This window comes from Eublepharis macularius, chromosome 4 (assembly GCF_028583425.1).
Source record: "Eublepharis macularius isolate TG4126 chromosome 4, MPM_Emac_v1.0, whole genome shotgun sequence".
NCBI classification, from domain to species: Eukaryota; Metazoa; Chordata; class Lepidosauria; order Squamata; family Eublepharidae; genus Eublepharis; species Eublepharis macularius.
In genome coordinates, this window is record NC_072793.1 from 182,192,648 (window position 1) to 182,218,230 (window position 25,583).

At 43.8% G+C, this 25,583-nt stretch overlaps 1 protein-coding gene and 1 long non-coding RNA gene across 2 annotated transcripts in view; both read left to right on the forward strand.

Annotated features, from left to right (window-relative positions):
* LOC129327986 (zinc finger protein 420-like) overlaps positions 1-25,583 on the forward strand; it is an 80,075-nt gene that overhangs the window by 36,108 nt on the left and 18,384 nt on the right. Inside the window, exon 5 of the mRNA XM_054976730.1 lies at positions 22,586-24,308. Coding sequence (XP_054832705.1) covers positions 22,586-24,308 — 1,723 coding nt within the window. The remainder of the gene's footprint in view (positions 1-22,585; positions 24,309-25,583) is intronic.
* LOC129329151 (uncharacterized) lies at positions 3,338-7,448 on the forward strand. Its single transcript, XR_008596919.1, has 3 exons — positions 3,338-3,595; positions 6,994-7,139; positions 7,212-7,448. It is a non-coding gene; the product is annotated as an uncharacterized LOC129329151 (long non-coding RNA).

Genomic DNA, 25,583 nt, shown 5'->3' on the forward strand with positions numbered 1-25,583 from the left:
ACTTTGATTCTAGTATTTTTTACTTAACGATGTAACGTTATAGAATCCGGCTAACAAATCCTTGCCTGGATATTCATATATTCACAATGGTTTGTTTTTTGAGAACAAAACTTAGACACACTCAAATGACTCTCTAAAAATAGAAAAATGATTGTACACAGAGAAGCTGCTCCTAGACTGTACTTCCTGGCATCCCATATTTATTTTATTTGTTTACTTCAATTATACCCTTCTTTTCTCCCCAATAAGGACTCAAATCAGCTTACATCATTATCCTCCCCTCTATTTAATCTTCACAACAACGCTTGTGGGGGATAGGTCAGATCAATAGTCTGTGACTGACCAAGGTTACCTAATGAGCTTCCATGTTACAGTAGGATTTTGAACCTGGGTCTTCCAGATCCTGCTCTGACACATATTGACCTTAAATTCCTTTAATTCAGTATTAAATTCCCAGAAATCATCATTTAGATGTCACCCCACTGGGGTTTTATAAGCAGAGCATGAGTGCAGAGGTCCTGCAGAGGTAGACTGCCTCTGAACATGGAGGTTCCATTCATTTGTCTTGACAAAGAGCTATCACTATACCTATCTTCAGTGGAGTTTGTTGAGGGTTGATGCGTGATTTCTACATAGCCTTGATCTTCTGTTCAGGACAAGTGAGTCTATTTAATGGTAGAAATGAAAAAAATGAAGTTTAGCCTGTTATGCCTTTTCGAATCATAGCGGCCCTTCCCTATCAATATGTTGTAGAGACATTGCTCAAAAGAAAATATTTTTCATGTGTTGAACGGTGCATGGATGGCTGACTGCATTGATTGTTTCCATCGCAGCCATACTTCGGGGAAGAGAGGCCACCCTGCGTGCGGTGGAGGGAGAATAGGAGGAAGCCCAGGACATTCTTCCTCATTCTCCAGCAATCACTTCCTCGGAGGATCCCGTCCCTCGAACTGCAGATCCACCCTTTGGTAAGCATTTTGATGCAAATTCTCCTCTGGGGCTGCCCCCAGAAACCATGGACCGCATTAGGGATTGTTCAAAGTTCCTGTCACCGTCATTTGTGAATCGTATGATTTGATCTCCACTAAAAAGCATTTCTTTTTCTGCGCCAAGTCTAGTTAAAGACATTGAGGACATGGTCTCCATCGGGTCTGGGATATTGTTTTTTAATGTTGAGCCTTTTCCGGTTCTTTTTTTTTTTTTTTTAAATTTGCACATTTTTTATTATCATCTGCTCATGGCTGAATGTCAAGTTGCTGTTATATGCAGCAGCTGGTTGAAAAGTTTGTAATCCTAGTGCAAATTCACCCTAAGGGTCTTGCATTGAAATCAACATATGCTTCGTTTTTTTTTTATTGTATATTTTTGTGCATTTCCTTCGAAACATCCTTATTCCCGTACATATATACCCATTGCCCAACCCCTCCCCATAAGTTCATATACAGTTTCTATATCTTCGGCAGAAGTCCCCTGCAAGAATCACTCTTCTATCCATCTTGTTCCTTCACATCCGGATAAGAGGAGTAAGTCTCTGAGTCCTCTCCTTCTTCTATTCCTCCTTGATTCTCCTTCCTCTTCCTCCTCACTTAATTCATCGCCGAAGATATTGTATCCTATAGCCGGGGAGGGTTGAGAGTTTTAGTGTATTTTGGATGACTATTTCCCATTCAAGTTATTCATCTGTATTTCCCTACCCTTATCCCTCCCGCCCTCCCTTTAGCTACTCATCCTTTCTAGCCAGGGGCACAAGCTTAGGAGCTTCCACCGAACGTCCAGTTGTTGATCCTCCATGACCCATTTTAAATATAAATGCCATTTTTCCTTAATCTTTCCTATTCTTAATTCCCATGACTCATCCTGATTAATTATGGCTATAATGTCTGATTGAATGTATTCAAATAAATAATCCTGCCAGTTTAGTTCCGTCCACTTAGTTTTGTCTTTCCAACCAAATGCTATTACTGCTTTACCGGCTAGCACCATTGCTTTAAATAAGTCCTGTCCTTCTTTTCTGATATCTTTATGACCTAAAGTACTACCTAACATCAATTCTGGGTCTATCTTTGGTCTTATTGCGAAGAACTTATAAAGTTGCTCTGTTACCTTCTCCCAAAAAGCTTTAACTTCTGCACACTCCCACCACATATGGGAGTACCATCCTTTCCCGTTTCTGCAGTGCCAACAGTTTGAACTTAGTCTTGAGAACATATTAGCTAATATAGCCGGGGTTCTATACCACTTCGTGTAGAATTTCAATTCCAGCTCTCTGAATTTATGCACTTTTATCTCCTGTATACCTTTTATAATTCTGTCAACCCTTCTATCCGCTAGACTAATTTCTACGCTCCACTTCCCCTGAAGGAGGGTTCTTGTCCGATCTTTATCAGACATCATCCTTCTATATATCTTGCCTGCTAATCCTCTTTTTGTGTTTATCATCACCTTTAATAACTCCTCTATTGGTTCCCCCGCCGTCAGAGTCCTATTTTCGATTATCTTTTTAAGTATATTATGTAAACCTATTAGCTTCAACCAATATTGCCTTCCTATTTCATCATGTAATGTTTGTAATGGTTTAAGTGACTGCCCACATAGTATATCTTGCAATCTAGTGTACCCTTTCTGTTTAAGTAATCTCCACCACTTCTCATCTTCCTCCTCCTCATCCAATGCCTCTAATAATACTTGTTTAGATACTCCCTTTAACCATTTCGGTTGCCATTTCCTCCAAATCATTAATGCTGTTTTTCTCGGTCCCGGTTCTAACATACTGTATTTAAACTTTCCTTCTGTAAATACTCCAAATCTTCCAACCCCTTTATTTGCCTCATTCTCGATTCTAACCCATTTTTGTTCACTTCTCTCCCCTATTTCCATTAATGTTTTTATTTGAAATGCTTCATAATAATTTCCCAGTTCTGGGACACCCCATCCCATGTCAGATCTATGAGCATATATGAAATATCTAGAAACCCTACTTTTTTTACTGCCAAAGACCCATTCTTTTATTCTCGCATTCCAACTGTTAATTTTTTGTCTATTGATTTCTAAAGGTATCATTTGAAACAAATATAATAACTTTGGGGTCCAGAACATTTTCACTATATTAATCCTAGCTGTTATGCTTAATGTCTTCTTGCCCCACCTCCTCATTTCTTTCAATATTGTGTTCCACGTCCGATTATAATTCCTCTCTACCATCTTATTAACATTTTTAACTATATCTATCCCTAAATATCTGAATTTCTTGACCCCTAAACCTATTCCTGTCCATTTATGTATCGCTTTCCTTTCTTCCATCCTCACATTAATATACATTATCTCTGATTTTGCCATATTAACTTTTAATCCTGAGTTTAACTCAAAGTCTTCTAATATAATTTTTGTCTCTTTGACTCCTTCTTTCGGATTAGATATAACTATGATCAGGTCATCTGCAAATAAGTTTAATTTAATTTCTTCCTTGCCTATTTGACATCCCTCTATCCTCCCAGAGTTCCTAATGCGTTGAGCTAGTTGTTCTATAGCCATTATGAAGAGGAACGGGGAAAGCGGACATCCTTGCCTAACTCCTCTCTGAATTGAGAATTGTGAGGTATGTTCCCCATTGAGTCTAACCACCGCTGTGCCTTCTCTATATATTTCCTGGAATACTTGTATAATTGATTGACTAATTCCATATTTGGCCATAACTGTCCATAAAAATTGATATGACAGTGTATCAAAAGCTTTATAAACATCTAATTTTAATAAAGCCAGTTTCCTAAATTTACTATGACACAAGACATTGATTAAATTTCTTATTGGGTGTGCAATGTTTCTACCCTCCATAAAACCGTATTGATCCTCTTTTATCACTTTCCGAATAATATTCTTAAGTCTATTTGCCAATATTTTGGCAAAGAGTTTATAATCCTGATTCAGCAGGCTAATCGGTCTATATGAACCCACTTCTTGGGGGTCTCTCTTAGGTTTCAAAATCACCGTTATTTCTGCTTTCCTCCAGGTATCCGGGGCCTTTCCTCCTTTTAGTATATTATTAAATACTTCTTGTAATTCAGGGATCAATACCTCTTTCATTTCCTTATAAAATTCAGCTGAAAAACCATCTAACCCTGGAGATCTACCTGTCTTTAAGCTACCTATCGCCTGCTCAATCTCTTGACACTTTACATCCTCCTCAAGCCTCCTTCGTTCAGTTTCCGTTAACACTGTCCCTATCTCTTCCTCAAATTCCTTCACCTCTTTTTCCTCATATAAACTTTTATAAAATTTCTCAAATGCTCCTTTTATCTCCTCTGGATTCTGTGTCACCTTTTTATTTATCTTAATACTCCTCACCCTTTGTCTCTCCTTTTCCCTTCTCAGGTAATTTGCTAATCTCTTGGCTGAATTAAGTGTATTTCTCTGGTATTCGTTTTTTACCATAACCTGCTTTTTCCATAATGCCATGGAGTCAAGAACATCCAGTTTTTTCCGCAGTTCCCTAATTAATTTATGTCTATTGGGGCAAAATTTCTTTATTTGATCCTCTTGCAACTTACTTAATTCCTGTAGTTTCCCTTCCCTATCGGCATGCCATTTTTTCCTTATCTCCTTTTCTTTCATAATACATTGCCCTCTAATTACCGCCTTAGCCGCATCCCATAGTGTATTTGTCTCCACTGTTCCTCTGTTCTCTTTGAAGTATAGCTTTATTTGATCCGTAATATATCGCTTGTCCTCCTCCCTAGCCATAATCATGTTGTTGTATCTCCATGGTCTTCTAACTTGTTTATGCATTAGTATTATTTCTACACTTACCGGGGCGTGGTCTGAAATCCATATTGGATGGGTGGTTACTCTTTTTACCTCCCAGGTACTCATTCTATTTATAAGTACATAGTCTAAACATGAGGTGGTTTTATGTCTACTTGAAAAATATGTGGGTTTGGGCACTAGGTTAAGAACTTTGTGTACTTCAGTCAGATCCCATTGTTTCCAATTAATTATGTTATCTTTATTAAAATCCTTATTTAAATCTCCTGCCAAAATTACCTCTCCTTCAGAGAAGCTACGCGCTTTTTTTAATACCTTTAATAAAAAGGTTTTCTGTCCCATATTTGGAGCATATATGTTTATCAATGTTGTTAATCTATTTTCAACCAGGCATTTAACCATTATGAACCTCCCTTCAGCATCTCTTATCACTTCTATTACTCTTATATCATTCCTCTTGTGAGCCAGAATTGCCACACCTCTTGATTTTGATGATCCACGTGCCTCTGCCAAGATCCCCCAATTAGGGTCTCTGAATAAAGGTCTTTTATCTTTCTTTGATTTATGTGTTTCCTGGAGCCATGCTATATCTATATTCTGTTGTTTAAGAAATCTAAGAAGTTTATACCTTTTTAAATCCGAACCCAGACCATTGACGTTCAGTGTCAGCACCTGTAGCGTTTTATCCATTTTCAAACTCAGATTTACCTTCCCTTTGTTCCCCTGGCCCGATATTTAGTTTGATATTCCCCTTTGTATACCCAACTTCCCTTCCCTTCCCCCTCCCTCCCCCTCCCCTTCCCTTGTGTAGAGCCATGAGCTGGGGATGAGTACTCATCCCTTCTCTACACATCTGGGGTAAGCGCACCCTCCACTCCCCGAGTTATATTAATAACCATTTTAATACTATTTTAATTTTGTTTGTATACTTCCCTTAATATGTCTCAGTCTCGAGACAGTCTTGGCCTCTTGTCCTGACGGTTAGATGGACCTTCCTCAGAGTCCGGTTGCTGTGGCCGAGGTTGATGCGTTTCATCCATCGGGATTGACTCAGTATTCCTCACATTTACTCCCAAAGTTTCTAATAGGTCCCGTGCCTCTTCAGGGTTCCTCGCACAAAGCCTCCTCCCCTCTTGGTAAATAACCAGGGATGCTGGGTATGCCCAGCTGAATTTAATGTTGCTTTGGTTAAGTTTCTGTGCAAAAGGTTTCATTTGAGTCCTTTGATAAAGCGTTTCTTTGCAAAAATCTTCCTTCACATAAACCCTTCTGCCTTTAAATGTCAGCTCTTTATTTTTCTTGAGTGTTTTGAATATCCTCTGCTGTAACTTCTCCCTCACAAGCTTCATTATCACCGGGCGCGGTTCCCCCCCCATTCTTCTTGTTTGGAGTCTGTGGGCACGTTCAATATCTTCTTCTTCTATTTCCAGCTCCTGTTGTGATAACCATCCCACCAGGGTCCGCTCTAAATCACATGCTTTAACTTCTTCAGAAATACCAAAGAAAATAATGTTCCCCCTCCTATTACGGTCGGATAAGTCTACGTATTGTTTTTTCAATGAATCAATCTCCACTTTGTTCTGTTGCGCAAGAGCCTTGGCTTCCGATGCAATGCCTGCCACCAATTTAACCTCTGAGCCCAAATTTCTCATTTCTGCTGTTAGCTCAGTTAAAGAAGTTTGTATTTTGGTCTGGGAGTCAAGCATTAGTGCTTGAAATTGTGCCAGTTGTTCTGATAAGCCTTTCACGGTAGCCGCCATGTTATCTGTCTCGGCTCGTCCTCCCTTCCCTTTTAAAACTAAACAAGTTCTGTTATCCTCTCACCTATTCTTTTCACCAAGCTTCTTCTTGTTGTGCCAGACGTCTCATAAATCAGTTTCAGCAGTTTCAATCAGCAGTTTACATTCTTTTAAAGCTGTTAACTTGGATGTCCTCGGGAGAGTGGAGACAAGGCGTCCAAACGCTAGCGCGTGCGCATTGCCCTCCAGCCTTTTCCGGTTCTTAATTGCGAAATTTTACAAAGCCAAGCGGTGCTCTGTCATTGACCGATTACATAATAGCCAGACACAGATCAAAAATGATGACGGACAGGTCATTGATTTTTCATAGAATTTATTCTGTGAAAAAAATTATTTGCATTTATTTCTCATCAGAGAATCACTGTGACAACGCGAGAGAGGTTCCTCCGATCTCATGCGATCTTGTTTTGACTTTTGGTCTTGTCTGCTACCACAGGTGATGAACAAACCGCGCGTGAAGCTGCTGCAGAGGAGGGTCCTTCGACAAGTGGCCAAACAGCCCCCCAGCTAGACTCAGGAGGAGAACGATAGAGGACATTCTCTCTGCTGTGGAGGGGATGGAAGCGAGACTGGGCGCCTCCAGTAAGTATCAGTCTGAAAGGTGAACCAACCCTTTCAAGAGGACGGTATTTAAAAATATCCTCTTCTCCACAGTAAACAACTTACAGGAGAGGATGACTTCAATGGAGGGCCGTTTCAGAAGGTTGGGCCGAAGGGTGACATCGATCGAAAGGCGAGAACGCCAAAGAGACCATCCCTCAACCACGTGATTGGTCTCTCTCCTCCGCCTCTTTCTGTAAATAGTTAAAGATTGTTCTTTTCCCACCAAAGGTTCAAGAATCACAGTTATTTAAATGTTCTTTTTTTGCAACACAGTTATAATTGAAATCATGCATGCTTCACCATTTAATAAAATGTTCTTGCTGTTTATGAAAAACCCTCGCTAATTTGTTTTTTGTGGAAAAATAAAAGCAATGGGTATTTTCTTTATTCAACGTATAAGCCGGCATAGGCAATGTCCGAAACAAAGTTTTATTTTTCCCTTTAATACAGAACCTTTTTAAAAAGAGACATTTAATGGAAACATGTTTCGCAGTAATGAATACTTAAAATTTGATTAATGCATTTTTCATATGATGACTCCTTATTAAGTAGGAGGCTCTGCAGTCATTTTGATACCTTTGTCCATGCACCATGCATACAATTGAGCTTGGACTTTCAGCGTGGGCAGACTAGGCTGGAAAACATGTTTCTCCCACTCTCCTTATAAGATGCATCCTCATGTTGCTTTCAACGTTTTTTTTGGGATTCTCTGACATAAAAGAAGCTATGACTTGGTCACAAAGTTGAGGATGGAAGAGAGTGTTTTCTAGACCCATCCTTTAAAGGATGTGCATTATGATTCATGGTGAAATGTTAGTGATGGTCTTTGAGAAAAACAGGAGAAGTTATTTCTAAATCCCTCTGTCCATTTAGTCCTCTGTTTCCGATCATCCACCATTCTTTGCTGACATCAAAGCTGAGGTTTGGGCATCTTCCTCATCTCTGCAGCTCTGCCTGCTTTCTAGAGGATGCAAGCTGAAAGTATTCCTTGTCAGCTGCAGGGCACATGGGCTTGCTGGCACTGCCTACCTGGGATGGGGGAAAGGCATAATCCTAGGGCTGTCAATCTCCAGGTGGTGGCTCAAGATCTCCCAGAATCACAACTGATCTCCAGGACACAGAGATCAGTTCCTCATGAGAAAATGGATGCTTTGGTGGGTGGAATCTGTGTCAGTATACCCCATTGGTGTCCCACCTCTTTTCAAACCTCACTCTCTCCTGGCTCCACCCCCAAACCTCCATGTATCTTCAAACCAGGAGCAGGCAGCCCTCACCAATCGCCACCTCACCATCTACCCAGCCCATATGTCTCCCTATAAACAGTAACAAAGGCTTCTCCTGCCTACCGGATATGCATGTATCCTCAGATAACCGAATAGCTCATTTAATCTTGAACCCATCGAGATATTGCAGTGACTGGCCAAGAGTGTCAACACTGAGCACAAGCATGCCAGTCAGAACAATCCTGTTCCTGATCTCTGTCTGTCATGCACCACATTTCTGACCCTCTCTCTTTTTTTCCTTGCTGCAGCCCCCGCCACTGTCCATGAACTAATAACATATGCCATAATAAACCAATGGTCTAGTCCTCAGTATCAGAAATGGTTTTCTTTTGATTGGGAGGATTTCCAATATGCACAAATGAGGTTTGTTTTGGCTTTGATCTTCATAAAGATCTGATGAAAAATTACTTTGGTTTTCTGAATTCTTGGACTGCCTATGGTGAAGTGTCTTTTTAAATGTGGTGTGCCAGGAGTAAGAAATCTGTATTCAAACCCATCATTGTCCCCTCCTCCCCAAAACACATAATCATCAAAGTAATTTTCAGGTCATTCATAAAGGGTCAAACAGTATATGGTGTACCTGATTTTCATTTCAAGGCCATGAATGAGGACTGGCACTGGTGTTCTTGTTTTCACCCATGAGAACAATAGATATGAAATATAAGTACCTATGGTGTCATTTGATACAACAGGCGATATTTCCAAAGTTAATATGCTAGAGGAATACTATTTCCTTTCAAATAATACAGTGCATTGTTTGACATTTGAATTTGAGTCCAGTGGCACCATAGAGAAGAAGATTGTGAGAGTTTAGTCTTTCCAGAGTAAAATCCTCATTCTTCATTCTTACTCGTCTGTACAAAGGTGAGCTCTTACACAGAAGTCCAGAATAAAATTTCAAAAATAATTTTTAAAAAACCCACACAATGAGAGCGTGATTCTCATATTGTAGCCAATTTTTTTTTTTTTGGCACGAAACTTTGGTATAACGAAATCACGATACATAGCTAATGATGTCTTGTCTCTCTGATGCATTGACGGAGACAGAACAGCGTCCTGGCACACCTCTCACCTCATTTTCCTAGGCCGATTCCAGACGGCCCCCTGCCTCGCGAAACGTCGCGCGTCATCTCGCGTTGTTGCGCAGAAAACGCGAAATATCGCGCAAAATATTGCGACATCGCGCAAAACTCGTGCGAGAAAACGCGATATTTCGCGTTTTCTGCGCGACGACGCGCGACGACGCGCGATGTTTCGCGAGGCGGGGGGCCATCTGGAATCGGCCCTGGTCTTGTCTTCATAAAGTTCAGAAGACAAATCCTTGGGTTCTCCTTAATATTGGACTGCCTATGGTGAAGTGTCTAGATTAAGGTGAGGATCCAGAAGGAAGAAATCAGTATTCTAACCCATCATTTCCCCTACCTCTCCAAAAAACATATTCACTGAAGGCTTTTTCAGGGCATTCACATATGTCAAACAGTATATGGTGTACCAGTTTTTCATTACAAAACCATGAATGAGGACTGGCTCCGGTGTTCTTGTTTTAAACCATGAGAACAACTGATTTGAAATTACTATAGCTAAGGTGTCATTAGATACTACTGGTGATATTTTCAAAGTTTATATGCTAGTGGTATATGGCTTCATTTCAAATAATAATGTGCATGGTTTAACATAAGGAATGGAGTTCAGTGTCAACATAGAGACCAACAATATTTTCTGAGTGTGGGATTTCCTGAGGCAGAGCTTCAATCTTCATTCCTACTCGTGTCTAAAGAAGGAAGCTCTGACTCAGAAAAGTACAGAATAAAAATTCCAGGAAAAAAAAATTCCACTGAATGAGCGCGCGATTCTCACATTTTAGCCAAGTATTCAATTTGTTTTGGCTCAAAACTTTGGTATGATGATATCATGATATATAGCTAACGATGTCTTGTCTCTCTGATGCATTGACGGAGACCCGACAGTGTGCCCGCATGTCTCGCGCCCCATTTTCCTGGTGTGAGGTTATAGAACATCATCCCTGACAGTTTTTGAGGAAATGTAAAATGTCATTGGGAACCGATTATAACTTGGGAGAAACATGGGGGCATGAGGGAGGTCTTGCTCTGTGTTTTCTTAACTTCGAATGATTGATTCATCATAATTTCGATATCACAGTAATTCAGAGAAAAAATAAAAAACAGTTAAAAAGGATGTTTCGCGAGTCCATCTGAGGAGGGATTCACCCCAAAATGATTTTTCAAACGACCAGATTTGATTTATAAACAACATGATCAATACATCCAACGCTATGAAGTCAAAAACAGTCTTTTGCAGACTACGGAGCACTTGAAAGTTGAATCAGCCAATAGGAACTCTCGGAACGGCCGGAGAGACAGGAATGGGGGTGGTTTTAAAAAAACCGCGTAAATTGCACATTTGCCCGTTCATGTCCACCGTGAAACTCCCATTGAAAACCTGTTACCACATATTCGGGAGAAATGCGAATGAAATGCGTCTGTTTAATCAGGTAATGTGACCGGCACTCGGGATTGCGTGGAGAATGTGGGGAACATGCGTCTTAGATTGAGTAATGTGGATTCGACCCTGGTCCTGGCGCCTTTCCCATCTGTGTAGCTTGTATCGCTTCCACAATTTCTAATGTTTTATTTCAGCATTTCATTTATCTCTCAATTTCTTGGGCACCGTTGGTAAAGTCAACTTTCGAAAATAATCCTCTATTGAATTCTTATCAATTAGTTTCTTCTGATACAACTTTGCATAATATTTTTAAAAAGCCCTCTCTATTGAATTTTGGTCAAACAGTTCTTTCCTGTCTTCCACGATCTTACTAATTATTTGTTTCTCTCTTTTCTTCTTCAACTGCCACGCTAAATATTTCCCTGGTTTGTTAGCTCCTTCAAATGATAATTGTTTCAGCCTTTTCAACTCCCATTCCACCTCCTTATTTTCCATTGCTCTTATTTGTTCCTGCAATATTTTAATTTCCTGTTGTATTTTCTTTTTACCCGGTCTTTTCTTTAATTGCTGCTCTTTTAATTTGATTTTTTTCTTGAATTTCTTTTGACCTCAACTCTTTGTTTTTCTTATCTCTGGCATTTAAGTCCATAAGAACTCCCTGAATTACAGCTTTATACACATCCCATACTTTATAAATGGCCACTCCTTGAGCCACATTGTACTGTATAAAGCTTTTAGTCTCTTTCTTAAGAACATCCACATTAACATGACTACTTAACAAATCCTCATTTATTCTCCATCTCCTTTCCCCCCTCTCATTCCAAATCTCCAGAACACAGGATTATGGTCTGAGCTAATTTTTGGCAAAAATCACATTACATCTTTGTTTGGCCAACCAATGAAATATTGCTTTTCTCTTTGAAGGTGAATTAAGTCCATTTACATTCCATGATATTAATTTGTATTCCATAGTTACAGTCTAGTTCCTTTTGGTAAATCCTTTTCAAATTCTGTCAAAAACATCCATTGCATGTCTTGATTTGATAACTCACCTCACAAATTGAAACTCAAAGCTCAGCCCTTCTGGAATTTCCCATCTGTATCTTATATTCATTGTTTTTAATTTTGGGGTCAGATCTCTGTATTTTTTTCGGTCTTGCAACACTGATCTCAGTAACTCCTTCATAATTCGAACATGCTTCCCTTCAAGTACCAATGGGGATTCATAATGCTTTCTGATAATCTCCCTCATTCTCTTGGTGGTTAACTGGACAATAACATCTCTTGGCAAGTTTTTTTGCTCTGCATACATGGAATTAACTCTGTAGGCAATGTCTAGGTTGGCAGCCACTTCTTCCTGCTCTTTATCTAGAAATTCCACAATTATTTCAGTGACTTGTTTCAATGCAGATCCAGCCATTATCTCTGGAATCCCTCTAAAATGAAGCTGTTTTTCCATAGCTCTGCATTCCATTACAACAACTCTATCACTCACTCCCGCTGCCTCTGCTCTTATACTCTCCATTTTCTCCTCCACCTCTTGCACTTTCTGTTTTGTAGTTTGGAGCTCTGTTCTTATTTCATCAATACTCTTTGCCAATTCTGCAACCTCCGATTTTATTGCCTCTTTAATCTCTTTAACTAAATTCAATTGCAAGTCTTTCACTTGCTTCTGCAATTCCTGGACCATAGTCTCATTTGTTTCCTTATTGCCTTCTGTTTTTTTTTGTCTAAACTTTCAATCGCTGCCTGCCACTCTTTGTCCTTTTTCCCCGCCTTTGGACTTGCCTTGGGACCCCATGAATCGGCTCTCTTTCTCAGCTCCGTCTTTTCTATTTTATTTTACTTAATTAATTAAGTCCAATAATATAAATGGGAAAGAGGGAAAATAATTTAATCTTTTGCAAACCTTCAAAATGTCGGGCATTTTTTCTCAATGGTACTCTCTATGGTTGCCCTCAACTTTTCCCTTGTCCAAAATGGCGTACTCTGCTTCTTCTTTAAAATGACAGGTACACTTTCTCTATACTGAAGTCTTCTGCCCTTCCCACACTCAAATGGCCGACTTCCATTTCCTCTTCTAGTCTCCTGTTCTGCGTTGTTTTTCTTCCGCTGTTCCTGCCGTCTTCCTGCCCTTCTAGCCACCACTCACTTGTATTACAGGCAATTACAGGCAGTTCACTTCTCACAATATTTCAGCCTATTCCCACACTCTCCCTCTCGCGTCGTTATCTCCCAAACCACAAGTATGCAAAACAAAAAGTTCTTTTTGCTCTTTTTAATCTCTTTAAGTCATTAAGATCACTTTCTTCACTCCCCGCCACTTTTTAATGCCTTTTGCTTTAGGAATTTGTCTCTTTAAAATGTTTCAGTCTTTGAACGGAAATTAAGTCCGTTAGGGGAGATAGTGATCTCACTCTTCTAGGGTTGTACTCACTATCTCATTAGTTCCCTTTTGGTTAAAATCCATTTCTGAAGCTTGGGTACGACAACCCTATGCCAATTAAATTACTCCAAAGGTTGCTGCAGAGATATTAGCCGCCCCTCTGTGAAGGGATCTTCAAAGCAGATGGAGAATCCTTGATTCAGGACCCCCCCTCTGCCGAGATCACACCCTCTTAAGGCTATCGAGCATCCTTGCCCAATTTCTACCTGAAATTGGGGGGCTGTGGGTGATCAAAGCACCCCACTAGCCCAAAAACAGCAACCGGGATGGCTCAGCTCCCTGAGTCACTTCAGACCACCATGGTCCCAAGCCGGAAGACCCTAGTATTGCTATAAATTTGATGGAACTATAACAGAATCATTTATTAGTTAGGTTTCACGGCTAGTTTGTTTATTTCTTCTGTACATTACCGTGATACTCTCTAATTTACAGTTTACAGTCCACTCTTACCCCAAGATCCAATTCACATATACTACTGCCCAGAAGTGTATCCCCCATCCAGTATTTGTGCTTCTCATTTTTGTGGCCCAGATGTAATACTGTGCACTTGTCTTTGTTGAATTGCATCCTATTCACAGCTGCCCACTTCTCCAAAGTATTCAGGTCCTGTTGAATTTTAATTCTATCTTCTTGGGTGTTTGCTACTCCTCCCAATTTGGTATCATCAGCAAATTTAATGAGCAGGCCTTCCACTCCTTCATCCAGCTTGTCTGCTTTTTCTCTGTCCTGCATCAGAGTTTCTCCCTCTACTCCCAACAGCGGTCCAATTGCCTCTTTTACCTTGCGTTTGCTTCTCACATATCTGTAGAAGTTTTTCTTATTGTAGTGGGCCCTCCAGGCCAGACCCAGCTCGTACTGAGCTTTGGCCTCTCTGATGGCTGATCTGCAGTGCCTAGTAACCGTCATATACTCCTCTTTGGAGGTCTGTCCTTCACTCCATTTCCTTTTTCTCCCTTAGCTTATTCTGGAGCTCTCTGTGCATCCACATCAGTTTCTTGGAGCCCTTACCATGTTTCCGTCTTGCTGGGATCTGAGGACTTGAGTTTGCAAAAGCTCGTGTTTGAGAAGGGCCCACCCTTCACTCGCTCCTTTCCCTTCCAGCACACTTCCCCACGGAATGACTCTCATCAAGCCTCTGAGTTCATCGAAGTTGGCCCTACGAAAATCTAACCTACGAGTCTGGCGACAAACTTCCTTGGCCCCCCACAGCAACTGGAATTCAAGAAGGACATGGTCACTTCCCCCTAAGGTCCCCACTGCCTTCATCTCATCTACCAATTCTTCCCTGTTGGTTAATATCAAGTCTAGTATGAGCAGTCAGTGTGATGAGCAGTCAGTGTGATGCAGTGGCAAAAAGGCTAATTCAATCCTGGGTTGTATCAAAGGGGCCATAGCATCGAAATCGCAGGAGGTCATAGCCCCTCTCTATACTGCCTTGGTCAGGCCACACCTGGAGTATTGTGTGCAGTTCTGGAGGCCTCACTTCAAAAAGGATGTGGACAAAATCAAGAGGGTGCAGAGGAGAGCGACAAGAATGACCAGGGGTCTGGAGACTGAGCCCTACGAGGAAAGGCTGAGGGCCTTGGGAATGTTTAGTTTGGAGAAGAGGAGGTTGAGGGGGGACATGATTGCTCTCTTTAAATATTTGAAAGGCTGTCATTTGGAGGAGGGCAAAGAGCTGTTCCAGTTGGCAGCAGAAGGTAGGACGCGAAGCAATGGGCTAAAACTACATGCACAAAGGTACCGGCTGGATATTAGGAAGAACTTTTTCACTGTCAGAGTAGTTCAAAAGTGGAATCAGCTGCCTAGGGAGGTGGTGAGCTCCCCTTCACTGGCAGTTTTCAAGAAGAGGCTGGATGAATACTTGTCAGAGATGCTTTATGCTAATCCTGCACTGGGCAGGGGGTTGGACTCGATGGTCTGTATGGCCCCTTCCAACTCTATGATTCTATGATTCTATGATTCTAATTGCTTGCTATCTTGGTATTAGGAGTGGAGCAGGTGGCAATGCCCACCCCACCTTAACACAGCAGATATTAAGAGTGGAGAAATGCCCTCCCCCATCTCAGCCCAGCTGTTATTAGGAGCGGAGCAGGTGGAAATGCCCGCACCCCCTTCAGCCAGCTGGTATTAGGTGTGGAGAGAGTTGCAATGCCCACCCCACCTTAACACAGGTGGTATTATGCGTGGAGCAGGTGGCAATGCCCACCCCCTTAAGCGAGCTGGGATCAGGAGCAGAGCAGGTGGCAATGGCCAACGCTGCCTTAACCCAGCTGGTGTTTGGAGCGGCGTAGGGGACAATGCCCACCCCTCACCTTAACCTAGCTGGTTTTAGGAGTGAAGCAGGAACCAATATAGGGCAGCACTTGATGGGGCAGCACTTACACTGGCCCCGAGAGTTAGGAGCCTGGGGGTGGTTCTGGATTCCTCCCTGAAGATGGAGGACCAGATCACTGCAGTTGCCAGGTCTTCCTTTTATTATCTTCGGCAGGCCAGGCAGCTTGCCCCTTATTTGTCTCCCCATGACTTGACTACAGTGGTCCAAGCAATGGTCACCTCTAGGTTAGATTACTGTAATGCGCTCTACATTGGGCTTCCCATGGGCCTGATCCGGTGGTTACAGCTGGTACAGAATGCAGCAGCGCGGGTCATTGCTGGAGCACCGGTGTGGGAGCATATTACACCGGTGCTACGCCAGCTGCATTGGCTGCCAGTGGAGTACCGAATCAGGTTCAAGGTTTTGGTATTAACCTACAAAGCCCTACGTGGACTGGGACCGACGTATCTGAGGGACCGTCTCTCACCATATGAGCCCCGGAGGACTCTTCGCTCTGGTGGAAAACATCTTTTAAGTGTCCCTGGCCCTAGGGAGGCCCGCCTGGCGTCGACCAGGGCCAGGGCCTTTTCAGTCCTGGCCCCGACCTGGTGGAATGCTCTGTCTTGCGAGACAAAGGCCCGGCAAGATTTGCTTGCATTTCGCCGGGCCTGTAAGACAGAGCTATTCCACCAGACATATGGCTGATGCTGGGCAGTGCCCCCCCCCCGTGAAGGGGGGGTTAAACCATTGCACCATGCGAACACAGAGGCATGTATGAATCACTATGCAGCATGAACTGTAATATTTAATGTTTTTAAATGTTTTTAAATGTATTATTTAATGTTTTTAAATGTTTTTAATGGTGTTTGTAGCTGTTATCCACCCTGAGCCTGTGAAAGCGGGGAGGGCGGAATATAAATATAATAAATTAAATATAATAAATTAAATATCCACCCCCCCCTTCACCCAGATGGGATCAGGAGCAGAGCAGGTGGTTATGCCCACTCTCCACCTTAACATAGCCAGTAAAAGGAGCCAAATGAAAACACAGGGTGAGCATTGCCACCTGCTCCACTCCTGATCCCCAACTTGGTGATGGCCGTGCCGGGCACTGCCACCTACTCCACTCCTGATCCCAGCAAGGTGTAGGGAAGTGGACATTGCCATCTGCTCTCCTCTTGATCCCATCCGGGTGAAGGGGGAGCGGGCATTTTCACTTGCTCTGCTACTAATACCAACTTGTGTGGTGTGGGCATTGCCACCTCCACTGCTACTACTGCCAGCTGTATTAAAGCAGCGGTGAGTATGAGTTTGAAGGGGTACGGGCATTGCTGCCTGCTTGGTACCTGATTCCGGCAGGGTGAAGATGGGGTGAGCATTTCCGTCCTCTCAGTGCCTTCTTCCCATAGATGGAAGGAGGCAGACATTTCCACCTGCCCCACTCCTTATCCTGACTGGGTGAAGGGAAGAAGGGCATTGTCTCCTGCACTGCACCTGATGCTAGCCAAGTGAAGGCATGGTGCGGGCTTTTCCACTTTCTTCCTTCCTGATCCCAGCCGGGTGAAGCGGGGGTGGGCATCATCTTCTGCTATTCCTGGTCTCAGCTGGGTGAAGCTGGTGGGCATTGCCACCTGCTCCACTCCTAATATGTGCTGCATTATGGGGGGGAGGACATTGCCACCTGCTCCATTCCTAATAACAGCTGGATTAAGGCGGGGGGTGGGCATTCCCATCTAGTCCTCTCCTAGTATCATCTGGATTATGGTGGGGGTGGGAATTGCCGGGGTAGGCATTGCTACCTGCTCTGCTTCTAATACCAGTTGGGTAAGGTGGGGGGCAGGCATTGTTACCTTCTCCATTCCTGATCCCAGCTGGCTGAAAAGGAGTGGCCACTGCCATCTGCTCCGCTCCTAATACCACCTGGGTAAAGGCAGGGGGCAGACATTGCCACCTGGTCAGCTCCTAAAACCAGCTCTGTTAAGATGGGGGTGGGCATTGCCACCTGCTCCGTTCCTAATGTAAGCTGGGTTAAGGAAGGAGGTGGGAATTGCTGAGGGTGGACATTGCCACCTGCTCTGATTCTAATACCAGCTGGGTGAGGCTGAGGGCAGGCATTGCTATCTGCTCCACTCCTGTTCCCAGATGGCTGAAGGGGAGTGGGCATTGCCACCTGCTCCACTCCTGCTCCAAAGAAGTTGAAGGAGCTGGGAATTGCCACCTTCTTCTCTCCTCATCCCTGAAGGCAGAAATGGGGCGGGCATTACCACCTGCTAATATCCTAATATCAGCTGGGTTAAGAAATTGGATGGGCATTGCCCTCTGATCTCCTCCTAATACCAGCTGGTTTATGGTGGGGATGGGCATTGCCACCTGCTCCGTTCCTAATATTAGCTGGGTTAAGGTGAGATGTGGGTATTACTACTCATTCTCCTCCTAATACCAGCTGGGTGAAGACAGGTGGTGAGCATTGCCACCTCCCCCTCCTAATACCAGCTTTGTTAAGGCATTGAACAGGCATTGTGACCTGCTCTGCTCCTCATACAAGCTGGGTTAAGGCAGGGGTGGGCATTTCCACCTGCTCCACTCCTAATACCAGCTGGATTAATGCCGGGGTGGGCATTCACATCTGGTCCTCTCCTAATATCAGCTGGGTTAAGGGAGATGGTGGGAATTGCCAGGGGTGGGCATTACCACCTGCTCCACTCCTAACACCAGCTGGTTTAAGGCAACAGATGGGCACTGCCACCTGCTTCGCTCCTAATATTAGCTGGATTAAGGTGGAAGGTTAGTATTGCCATCTGTTCTGTTCCTAATACCAGCTGGGTCAATACGGGCAATGGCCATTGCCACCTTCTCGGCTCCTAATACCAGTTGGCTTAAGACACTGGATGGACATTGCCACCTGCTTGGCTCTTAATACCAGTTGGGTTAAGATGGGGGTGGCCATTACCACCTGCTCCTCTAATAATACCAGCTGGTTTAAGGCAGTAGATGGGCATTGCCACCTACTCCACTCCTAATACCAGCTGGGTTAAGGTGGGGGTGGGCATTGCCACCTGCTCTGCTCCTAATATTAGCTAGGTTAACGTGGGGTGGGTGGACATTATGATCTGGTCTGTTCCTAATACCAGCTGGGTTAAGGTATTAGATAGGCATTTCCACCTACTCCACTCCTAATACTAGCTGGTTTAAGGCAGGAGTGGGCATTGCCACATGCTTCACTTCTAATATTAGCTGTGTTAAGGCAGGGGGTGGGAGTTGCTGGCAGTGGGCATTGCTACCTGCTCTGCTCTTGGTCCCGTTTGGCTGAAGAGGGGCGCGCATTGCCACCTACTCTGGTCCTGATCCCAACTGGCAGAAGGGGACAGGTATTGCTACCTGCATCACTCCTAATACCAGCTGGGTGAAGACAGGGAGTAGGCATTGCCCCCTGCTCCACTCTTAATACCAGCTGAGTTAAGCTGGGTGTGGGCATTGCCACCTACTCCGCTCCTAATATTAGCTGGGTTAAGGTGAGAGGTATTTCCACCTTTTCCGCTACTAATACCAGCTGGGTAAAAGTGGAGGGCTGGTATTGCCACCTGTTCCCCTCCCGATCCCAGCCTGGCCTTCCTGTCATGGCACGGTTTCTGGAGGGACATGGTGCCTTGCTTGTGCCTCCCTCCACGGCAGCGCCCTCTGGTGGTGCACCACGGTATAAAATGAGTTGTCTGAAACACGCTTACTCAATTATATCATAGCTTCCTCATTATTTGTGCAGCTGCAGATAAAGCACAGCAGCAACAGGGCTTCCAGATGGAAATGGGGCTGGAAAACCCAAATTTTCCACCCAAAAGAGCAGCCATCTTGGTTTTACTACCATCTTTCCCAAAAACTTTGGAGCAGAGCTGGGTTGAGATAGATAGCAGAATATCAAGGGAAGCTCTTCGAGGTGCATGAATGTGCCATGATGCTGTGGGCATGCAGGAATAAAGCCCAGTTCCCAAAAGCATTCATCTTATGGAAACGACCATTATTACCTTCTCAACAGCGGAACATTTAATTCCCTCCAATTTTATGCTCCATTTTTCCTGTATGTTTGCACCAGGTTTGGTAAAACCAACCCCACAGGGGTTGCTTTTACCACTGGAAATGAGAGATTCACTCTGTTGATTGTGGTCTAAAGTTACTAGATCACAAGGTGGAATTCCTCTCTTTCCGGCTTCTCCCCCCCCCCCCTCCATCTCTTCAGCAACTGGAGATTGCTCTCTACCGCCACCATCATGCTAGAATTAGAATTGCAGACTGTCAGCTGGCAAACAGAAGAATGAGCAAAGACAGGGCAGGTTTTGCCCTCAGCCCCTCGCAGCCCTGGGCAATTGCACCGGGAGCCAGTGGAAGGGCCCCAGTCAGCTCCATCCCCCCAACCCCAGCTTCCCACCTGTCACCGCTACCCTGCCTGACTGCCCACCCATGGCAGGAAGGACTGCCCCAGGCAGACCCCTAATTCCCTCCTATTTGATTTCTGATTTTAGGAACATGATTTTTTTATCTTAAAAAATAAACCATGCAATTGACACACAGTAAAAATATATACAGATGAACAGCATAAAATAACACCTGAGCATAGAGAAAGTGGAAAAGGTAAAAAAAAACTCTCTTCAGACTCTCAGCTCGGTACATGAAAGACAAACTGGCTGTCCTTGTCTTAAAAGCTGCCCTTGATATTTCCAGAACAACCCCAAACCACTCCCTCTCTAAATTCACCTAGGCGAGAAAGGACAAACTTAAAATGACTGAGTCACTTTCAGAAGTGTGTGTGTGGGGGGGATCTCTCTTGTGTATTCTCTTTTCTTGTCTTGGGCCACACTTTTTACCATAGGAATGGTTTCTCTGCCAGCTTTGCCAGACTGGAACGTAGAAGGAACGGAGAAAGAGAGGAAGAGAACCGGGTACAGGCTGTGTGATTTTAACAGCAATCCTGTTCCCTTCGGAGGTCACGCAAGATTGACGATAAAATTGAAACCATCGAACACATGGATATAGACCGTCCCATCTTTAATGAATTGGTGGCTCACTTAATTAACCCTCTGCTTAAAAATATGGAACGACCTAATAAGAGAGCCCAGGTGACGTGGTGATCATTGGATACAAATGATTCCCTTTCTGTGGCAAAATATATAGGGGCAATAATTCAATATCCGAGACTGAATATTGAGTAAGGTTTTTCCTGTTTTAATTTCACCTTAAGACAATAGCTTTAATAGCAGCGTCAGACAGACAGACAGACAGACAGTGGCCACTCTTGGGCCTGGGGCGGGGGGGGGGGGGATCCAATGTGACTGGAGAGTGAACTGTCCCTTCTCAGGCCGGCTTCTCCTTTTCAATGTAAACTTGACTCTTAATTTTCTTCTCCATTCTTGCTTTCCTCCAATGTGAAATGGAAGCTTCTGATGGGTACAAAAACTGCATGAGAAATATTTATCTTCAATGCACAGCATGCAGGGGACACACACCCCCCAATAAAAACCAAACAATGGAACTCCGCAGAGGACAATGTTTGTTCCCAGGACAATCAAGGATGTGAAAAGCACATTTTCTCCTCGTGCTTCACTGATCCCTGTGAGGGGTTTAAAGAGAGATGCAAATCTGGTTTGCTGGTTCCAGGTTTGTTGTTCAGCTTATAGTAAATCCTGTTCCCTTCTTCTTCTGCCTGACATCTCTCCTCCGATCATGCGCTGGTGTATCTCTGTTCTCATAGATGGTTGCGTCTGACTGCCTTCTCAAGGCATATTTAACCTTGGAAGACCCCTCTAAAGAATGGCTGCCCCCCCCTTTTTACAGTCAGTGTTTTGGTCTAGTAAATCCCCTTCTGAAAAGAAGCCGGGACAGAAACGCCACTGGGTTCTCCATTGCTTACATGACCAGGCCAGAGTTCTCTCTCCCTCCCTTGTCTATCTGCCAGTAACCGTCCCAGTGAAGTGCTGTTCTTCATTTAATTGCCAGAAGCTACAGATCGGGGTGTGGGTTCTAGGGTGTGGGTTCTAGATCCAGTCAGTCTTGAATTCTTCCTAGGAGCTAAAATGACTAAACGGAGGCTTTGGTCTCAGCATGAGAAGACAAGACTTGGTGGAAAACACAGCAAAGCTGGGAAAGTCAAGGCAGCCGGAAAAGAGGATGGCTTGAATCGATAAAGGAAGCCCTGGCCTTCTGTTTGCAGGACATGATCAGGGCTTATAGTGATAGGGCATTTTGGAGGTCTTCATGTACAGGGTCACCTTAAGTCAGAAGCAACTTGATGGCACATTACACACACATGGATTGGCTAATATGATCTAGTTTGTCACAGGACCATATGCAAAAATAAAACTCTGTAAAGTGTGTCCAGGCACCAAACCCTGGTATTGGTGGCTTACACACGAGGAGTGGATTCTGTAGCTTCCCCCTTGTTGGTGCAGCTGCAGATAAAGTGCAGCAGCAACGGGGCATCCACATGGCAATGGAGCTGAAAAACCCAAATTTTCAGACCCTCAGCTTGGTACATTAAAGCTGAACTGACTCTCCCTGTCTTAAATGGTGCCCTTGTTCTCCCCAGAACAACCCCAAATCACTCTCTCTCTCTCAATTCTCCTAGGCAGGGAAAGAAAAACATAAAGTGACTGAGTCACTTTGAGAAGTGTGTGTGGGGGAATCTCTCTTGTGCATTCTCCTTCCTTGTCTTGGGCTACACTTATTACCATAGGAATGGCTTCTCTGCCAGCTTTGCCAGTTTGGAACTTAGAAGGAATAAAGAAAGAGAGGGGGAGAACCGGGTACAGACTGTGTGATCTTAACCTCCGTGCAAACACAATCATCACAAAGCAAAGGATGATACTCTTCTAAAGATGGCTTGTAAAGGTGTCCTATCCTCACACCACGTTTCTCTTTCTTTCTGCAGGAGGCCTGTGGAGGTCACCGAATGAAACATCTGAGCATCCAGTGATGGATAAAGGGGACACCTATTCAGATCTGAAAGGGGCTAAATATTCTGATACCCTGAGGAAGGAGGAGAGAAAGCATCCATCTAAAGGAAGGAGTGATTCTGGTCTTCTGCAAGGTGAAAATGCTCATGAAATCCCACTACTTGAAAAAATGGACATAGAAAGCAATAGAAATGAGGACACAGGAAATGGGGGGAAATTCTCTGAAAAATCAAATGTTAGCATACATTGGAAAATGCAAAACACAAAGAAAAAATATAAATGCCTGGTGTGTGGAAAAAGCTTCAGTCAGAGTGGAAGCTTTAATTCCCACCAAAGAATGCACACAGGGGAAAAACCTTATAAATGCCAGGACTGCGGAAAAAGCTTCAGTCAGAGTGGAGGCCTTAATTCCCATCGAAGAATACATACAGGAGAAAAACCTTATAAATGCCTGGAGTGTGGAAAAAGCTTCAGTCAGAGTGGAAGCCTTAAATCCCATCAAAGAATGCACACAGGGGAAAAACCTTATAAATGCCAGGACTGCGGGAAAAGCTTCAGTCATAGTGGGGGGCTTAATTCCCATCGAAGAATACACACAGGGGAAACACCTTATAAATGCCAGAAGTGCGGGAAAAGCTTCAGTCATAGTGGGGGGCTTAATTCCCATCGAAGAATACACACAGGGGAAAAACCTTACAAATGCTTGGAGTGTGGAAAAAGTTTCAATAGCAATGGAAATCTTTATTCCCATCAAAGAATTCACACAGGAGAAAAACCTTATAAATGCCTGGAGTGTGGGAAAAGCTTCAGAAAGAGTGGACACCTTAATTCCCACCAAAGCATTCACACAGGTGAAAAACCTTACAAATGCAAGGACTGTGGAAAAAGCTTCAGTTGCAGTGGAGACCGTAATTCCCATCAAAAAATCCACACAAGGGAAAAGCCTTATGAATGCCTGGAGTGTGGACAAAGTTTCAGTCATAGTAGAAATCTTTATTCCCATCAAAGAATGCACACAGGAGAAAAACCTTATAAATGCCAGGACTGCGGGAAAAGCTTCAGTCAGAGAGTACACTTTAATTCCCATCAAAGAATACACACAGGGGAAAAATCTTATAAATGCCTGGAGTGTGGAAAAAGTTTCAGAAGGAGTGAACACCTTATATCACATCAAAGAATGCACACAGGGGAAAAACCTTATAAATGCCATGACTGCGGGAAAAGCTTTAGTCACAGTGGTGGCCTTAATTCCCATCAAAGAATGCACACCGGGGAAAAACCTTATAAATGCCTGGAGTGTGGAAAAACCTTCAGTATGAGTGGAAATCTTCATACCCATCAAAGAATTCACACAGGGGAAAAACCTTATAAATGCCAGGACTGCGGAAAAAGCTTCAGTCAGAGTGGAAGCCTCAATTACCATCGAAGAATGCACACAGGAGAAAAACCTTATAAATGCCTGGATTGTGGGAAAAGCTTCAGTCGCAGAGACAGCCTTAATTCCCATCGAAGAATGCACGCAGGAGAAAAACCTTATAAATGCCAGGACTGTGGAAAAACCTTCAGACACAGTGGAGGCCTTAATTCCCATCAAAGAATACACACAGGGGAAAAACCTTATAAATGCCGGGACTGTGGAAAAACCTTCAGACACAGTGGAGGCCTTAATTCCCATAAAAGATTACACACAGGAGAGAAGCCATATTAATGCCTCGAGTGTGGAAAAAGCTTCCGACTGAGTGGAATCCTTACTTCTTACCAGTGCTACTACTAGAACAAGAAATTAAGGCAGCTGCAAAAATGACTTATACAACCTCACTCTAGCCTGGAAGATGGCTTCTTACCTCGACATGGCCGATCTGGCCACCTGGATCCATGCTATGGTAACATCAAGACTTGACTATTGCAAATTAACTGGGAGAGTCCCAACTGGTGCAAAATGCCGTGGTGTAACTGCTATCAGGAGCATGAACATCACCCCCATTCTGCCGTCACTCCGCTGGCTACCTATCAGCTACCGTGCTCAGTTGAAGGTATTGGTTATCACATACAAAGCTCTTCCCGGACCAGGTCCGGCATACCTATGGGACTGCCTCCCTCCCTATATTCCTCCACAACAGGTTCGCTTCTCTGAACACTGTCTCCTGCAGATGCTAGCCTGCACATGGGCGAAATCAACAGGAGCCCGTACGTGGGCTTTCTCTGTGGCCCCTACCCTAGGGAACAGCCTGCCTGAGGAGGTCAGGAGAGCCCCCACTCTTCTGGCTTTCTGCAAACGATGCAAAACCTAATTAATCAAAAAGGCTTTTTACTCTGATAGGAGAGAAGCATTGTAGGGAGAGGGTCTCAACTGCTTTGCTAATGAGTAAGGGACCACAGACTTCACCAAATATGTTGCTTTGCATATTATCTGTTGCTTGCGTATATACTCCTGTCTACCTGTGCTTCATGTTATCTCAATTGCACCTGCAACTGACCTTGTTCAGATGAACAAAGCTGCCCTGAGGGGACATAAGGAGTGAGGCGATCTCGTAGGTATGCCGGGCCAAGGCCCTGGAGAGCTTTACATGTAATAACCAAGACCTTGAATTGAGCATGACAGTAACTGATAGGTAGCCAATGGAATGACTGTAGGGTGGGAGTGATGTTCATGCTCCTGCTCGCTCCTGCTAACAGTCAAGCTGCAGCATTTTGCACCAATTGGAGCCTCCTAGTTAATTTAGATGGAAGTCCAATGAATAGTGCATTACAATAGACAAGTTTTGATGTTCCCGTGGCATGGATCCAGGTGGCCAGGTCAGCCGCGTCAAGGTAAGAAGCCATCCTCCAGGCTAGAGTGAGGTTGGAGTAAGCCTTTTTCTGCAGCTGCCTTGACTTGTTTTTCTAGTAGTAGCGCTGGATCAACTGTAACCCCTAGGCTCTTAACCGAGTCTGCAAGGGTCAGACGAACTGCATCGAAAGCGGGGAGTACAA